At 34.1% G+C, this 6151-nt stretch overlaps 1 protein-coding gene across 1 annotated transcript in view; it reads left to right on the top strand.

Moving 5' to 3' along the window:
- Nucleotides 1–6098, top strand: part of LOC136847138 (protein O-linked-mannose beta-1,2-N-acetylglucosaminyltransferase 1-like) — a 25693-nt gene extending 19595 nt beyond the window's left edge. Inside the window, exon 16 of the mRNA XM_067118510.1 lies at nucleotides 3936–6098. Coding sequence (XP_066974611.1) covers nucleotides 3936–4119 — 184 coding nt within the window. The 3' untranslated portion in view covers nucleotides 4120–6098. The remainder of the gene's footprint in view (nucleotides 1–3935) is intronic.
- The last annotated feature ends 53 nt before the right edge of the window (nucleotides 6099–6151 follow it).

The raw sequence follows: 6151 nt of genomic DNA, 5'->3' as shown, positions 1-6151 counted from the left end.
ATATATAATAATATATAATATATAATATATAATATATAATATATAATATATAATATATAATATATAATATATAATATATAATATATAATATATAATATATAATATATAATATATAATATATAATATATAATATATAATATATAATATATAATATATAATATATATATATATAATATATAATATATAATATATAATATATAATATATAATATATAATATATAATATATAATATATAATATATAATATATAATATATAATATATAATATATAATATATAATATATAATATATAATATATAATATATAATATATAATATATAATATATAATATATAATATATAATATATATATATATATATATATAATATATAATATATAATATATAATATATAATATATAATATATAATATATAATATATAATATATAATATATAATATATAATATATAATATATAATATATAATATATAATATATAATATATAATATATAATATATAATATATAATATATAATATATAATATATAATATATAATATATAATATATAATATATAATATATAATATATAATATATAATATATAATATATAATATATAATATATAATATATAATATATAATATATAATATATAATATATAATATATAATATATAATATATAATATATAATATATAATATATAATATATAATATATAATATATAATATATAATATATAATATATAATATATAATATATAATATATAATATATAATATATAATATATAATATATATATATATATAATATATGTTTATAAAATACAAGTCACCGCTAAGTTTCTTCCTAGCTACTGCATCAATGACGAACCTCCTCTGCAGAAAACTTGCTCAGTATCAAACTAGTTCCCATTCCTACACAAGCAGCGCAACTGCACCGTAATAACGACCCACCCCTACCCCACCATACCCCTCCTTTCACTTCCTTACTCATTCAAAACTTTTGCATATTTCCTGTTACCTTCATTGCTTTACCTATTCATTCTTTCACTACTTCTCCCGTCCTATCACCCTAAATATCTAAACAAATCGCCTATTCCACCATTCATATATAAATTAGTTTTTTCATCTTCCTGACTTCTATATATCTTATTTAAATCTGGCCGAAGTTCGCTTATAAATAGTCCCCATTTCCTAGGCCACAACTTTGCACTTTCATCTAACGTTCTTCATTTTACTTTTCACATTAATGTTGTTCATTAAACTTCTCTCGTTCCTCTATTCTTACAGTGTTAAATAGTCATGGGAACATGTTTGTCAATGCTCAGGACCTAATTTTACAGCAAACCAGTCACTTTCATTTCTCCACACTGATGTAAGCTTCACTTCCATCAGAAGAATGTTTAACTTCTGCATATTGTATTTTGCTCATCAAATCTTCAATACATTTTACCTTGCATCCCTTCCAATTCTACTGCAAAGTTTGTTAAATTCAAATTGATCTTTCTTATGTGTTCTACATTCAGCAACTCTCAGAAATACTTGATCAACATAGTCTGAAATTCTTTAAAATACATTTCTCCACTCGTATATTTATTTCAAGACTTTTCTAATTAGCCTTTCTCTGCTTGTACTTTCATCCAACAAAACGTTTCTCCTAGGAAAACTTGGCTAAATTTGCATCTGAATTTTTATTAATTCCTTGAATTCTCTCTCTTACCTTTTCAGTATCTTATCCCCACCATACCCATACCTGCTTAAGATTATTTTCGCCGCGCAACTTCACCTCAGGGAATCTCATTTATTCTTCTCCAAACCTCAAATCTCATCGTCTCACCATGTGTTGTTTTACTCTATCTTCCTATGCATCGATACCAACAAAAACTCACTGCTCATTCATTCAGTACCTTTTTTACTCTAGTGATGTTCCTTCCCTATTAGAGTTTCAAACGCATTAGCAATAGTAGAAGTTTGTGCAACTCGACTGTAAGTGGAAGAATTAGAGTGATCATCTTTCTTCGGGAAAGGCTAAATCAACAATAAGACGAAGGACAAGTACTGAATTTAAGAGTACAAGTCAGTTTGCCAGCTAGCTCCTCGAGCAGCAATATCAGTTGAACCAGACGCGTCCCTAATCTTTAAACTGTCGAGTCCCCTACAGACTCAACAAGGAGCGATGGTTATGGAGGATATTACGTTGAGATGGAGAAGGCGAATCTTTTCACTACAAATGCATCAAGATAAGAAAAGATGGAACGTTGGACATGCTAAAATCCATAAATTTTTCCGAGATATCCTATGGATACAGACAAATAGACAAAAGAGACTGCATCTGATGAATTCTTTCACAGGTTGCACCTCTCATGGAATGGAATATAGAGTTTAGGCCAAAAGCCAAGCACTGGGACCTATGAGGTCATTCAGCGCTGGAAAGGAAATTGAGAGTAGGTAGGTTTGAAAGGTGTAACAGGAGGAAAACCTCGCAGTTGCACTATGACAATTGTTAGGAGAGGGTGGATAGCGAGATGGAAGAAAGATCATATGAATGGAGGTACAGTAAAAGGAATGAAATTGGTTGCAGCTAGGGGCCGAAGGGTCGCTGCAAAGAACCTTTAGTAATGCCTATAGTGCGCCCCGTGAGGGGCACTGAGGACACTAACCTCCTACGGAGATTTGCACCTCTCATGCCCCAAGACTTCATTGACCTCCATCCACAGCTTATCAAGATATCCTGTGGACAGATAAACAAAACTGGGAACAAAACACACACCTCTCCTCATTCGCCTGTAGTTAAATTCTTACTAAAATCCAGTGACACATTCTGGACTTGATTTGCCAAAGTGGCTACAAAGCCAAACACACGGACAGTTTCAGCCATTCAGCACTTCAAGTCTGAAATGAGGTAGTGAGTGTGCTTGGAAAGCAAGATGGAAGCAATTAGTGGGAACAGAGGTAACGTAAAAGGCTAAAAGTGGATGCAGCTAGAAACCGAAGGGACGCTGGCAGTACTACCCACTTACTTGTAAGGGATTAATACGTTTTTATTTGATATTGCACTTCAACTATAATGTCAACATTTTTTTTCAAAAGGCCACAGGGTAACCTCTAAGTCTGGCGAAACTCAAAACGCTAACCTACTTTTTCCCACCCCATCGTGGCCCCATAACCACTTCCACCAGGTGCCCCAAATGAATTACAAAAAAAAAAAAAAAAAAAAAAAAAAAAAAAAAAAAAAAAAAAAAATAAAATAAAATAAATATTAATACAACCTGGGAAAGTCTATGGTCAACTTTCCTTTCCTGTTTGGGACTGGCATGAGTTAGGGAACCTCCAAAAAGCAATGCTCTTTCCTTTATGAACTAATTTTTGGGATGAAATTGATAGCCTCTTAGTTGCACCCCACTCAGATGGTCGCTAGGGATCGCATCGGCGGCGACCCCTTGACGTTCTTGGGGCAGTCAGTCCATACGGCTGGTTTAGAGTATTTTGTAAAACAGCATTCAGCAGCTCAAAGATGGAGCAGTTAACATCCCTGGGCTTAACTGTCGAGAAGCTATCGACAACGCGGCCAGTGAAACACCTGATTTAAAAGCATGTTTACCAAATAAGTAATTTTAATTAAAGTTAAACACAAGAGTTGCCATGTCTCCTTATGTCCAAATATTCGTGGTGCCAACTGTACTATTTAGACTCAATGATGAATAACTTCACAAATCAAGTGAAAAATGGTGTGGTTGACATGTTACATTTGCGTACCATGTATTACGATTGAGTAATGGAAAATCTTTGTTCTAAATTTCCATCTTGAATAGTTAATTTTTCTCCACAGACCACGTCTCGAACACAAATTTAAAAACCATCCACTTTAACTGCAGTTCAATCACTCAATTATCCCAATATTGTCCTTGTTTAGCTTACTTGCTGCTCCTCAGGCAACCGGTTGAATGAATTTTTTTTTTCCAGCCACCTCAAACCTGCAGAGTACCAGCCAGTGACTGCTCCGCCTACAACCACCACTACTTCTACTGCTGCTACTAGAAGTGCTGCTGCTACTAGTAGTACCACCACCACGTCACCCGGCCCCTCCTCCTCGTCCACCACAGAGTCATCCCAAAAAGGAGACAAAGATAAAGCTACTAATTCTTAGATTTTCAAATTTCGATAATGTAGATTCATAGTTTACTTGAAAGTTACAAATTGTGTCGACCAGGATGTCTAACCCTATATCTTGTGCACCTCATAACTTGCAATTAACATTTCTTGAAGGACCGGGATTGTTTTGGGGAGCAGTTAATTATATCCCTCAAAAAATACAAAGCACCGTATCTATTTAGTGTGATAGTTACCATTCTTGGATCAAGGTTGGTTACAAAAAAATGTCAAAGAGCAGGTAGCAATGTTAATGCGTCTACTCGTAAAGCTAAGGTTGCCTATAATTACTAATCTTGACAAATTGTAGCCTGACTTACAAAAAACTGAAAACTTACATATACGGCTTTTTTAATTTTTGAAAAAGCCAGTAGCTTAGAAAACGTAAGCAAACTTGTTACTGACGGAATGGAGCGAATGCATGCTAGGGACATTCACTGACACTAACTGAACAAATTAAACTAGAAAATGCAGTTCCTTGTCTAACCGAGATACCAGGGAAAATGTGATGTTGCAGGGATATTAAAAAAAAGTGTCAAAGCAGTTTATTTTCATTGGCCTTCATTGTTTTAATATTTTCTAAATTAAAATAAATTTTCAGAACTGCGCCTTACCGCCTTGTCCATAAACGGCTAGAAACGGGTCCCTCAGAGTCTTGAATTAGGAACGTGCCACATGAGAAAAAGTAGCGTTTCTCTGGTCAAATTTTCGGACAATACTGATTAAGGGGCATTTACGCTAGATAATTATATCTAGCTGTATATAAACAGCTTTGGGCACCTGTTGACTAAAGCGTTTCCTGCTAAACCCAAGGGCGTGCACAAGGGGGTTGGGGCTTCAAGTGCTTGAGCTCCTGCCCTTTTTCTCCATAGATAAGGTGCCCCTTCCCTCAATTTAACTGGATCTTATATATCGTATATTTTCTTGTATATAATTTGTAGCATATAAAACCTGGCCGATTTAATTTCCAAAAACTAAGGGAGTGCCCTTTTTTCTACTTTCCACTTGAGCCCCTGACCTTCTAAAAGTTCGTGCACTCCCTTGACTAAACCCATCGTTGGTTTGCTAGTTAGCCCTACGTTACTGATTAACCTTCAATTTGTAACTAACCAAATTAAGTCTCTTAAACGAGAAAACTGGAAATTACTCATGAAATGGATGAAAGGTAGTGCATTCCGAGCTCTCTGAACCATGAACTGAAATGACCGAATAATTCTAATATTTACAAGTTTTAAAATCCTCGACAAGCAGCCAATTTAGCCACTCCAAATCCTATGGAGCCATTCTTAGCTATCGTTCGCATCAGTTCAAACTGAAATGTATGACGCTAATTTTAGGTCTCCCAATTAAGCACAAGGTATGGTTTCAACTTTCCCCTTGTCAATTAAAATATAAAAGGCATTAGAAAACACCGCCTTTTCTTTAAAATTTCTGGTTTAACTTACTCACTGCCAAGAGCAAACAAATACCAACACACGAAACTTTCTCCATAAATACAGACATCGAAACCTTGAGGGTTCCAACATGCTCATTCTCATACTATGACAAGCTTCGAAAAATTAGAGGCTTTTTCGAACACGTTTACTTCAGTATCTCAAAGTCGTTCCTTTCACTGTACACCTCTCTCATTCTCTCTCTTCCTTCAGATATCTCAGAAAAGTTCCTTTCACTGTACCACCTCTTATGCTCTTTCTTCCATCATACTTTCCACCCTCTAACAATTGATTCAGTACAAACCGCGAGGGTTTCGCTCCCGTTACCACTTTCAAACCCTTTACTGTCAATTTCAGTTTGAGCTGGATTACCTCATAGGAACCAGTGCTTGGCCTTTGGCCTAAATTCTATATTCAAACTATTCTATATCTTAGCAAGGCTCCGTAATACCAGGAATAAAATGAACTTCACCTATCTTGGGCGATTTCAAAGCTCAGCCAATAAAGTCTATGTATTAACCTTTCCAAGATATTTTATAAAATAGCATCCTTCAATTAGTTTTACTCGAGTGCCGTCTTAAACCTTACCTTGAGTGA

The sequence above is a fragment of the Macrobrachium rosenbergii genome, chromosome 16, assembly GCF_040412425.1.
Source record: "Macrobrachium rosenbergii isolate ZJJX-2024 chromosome 16, ASM4041242v1, whole genome shotgun sequence".
In the NCBI taxonomy this organism is placed as follows: Eukaryota; Metazoa; Arthropoda; class Malacostraca; order Decapoda; family Palaemonidae; genus Macrobrachium; species Macrobrachium rosenbergii.
The sequence above is the reverse complement of the archived record's forward strand: the minus strand, read 5'-3'. Positions and strand labels throughout refer to the sequence as shown.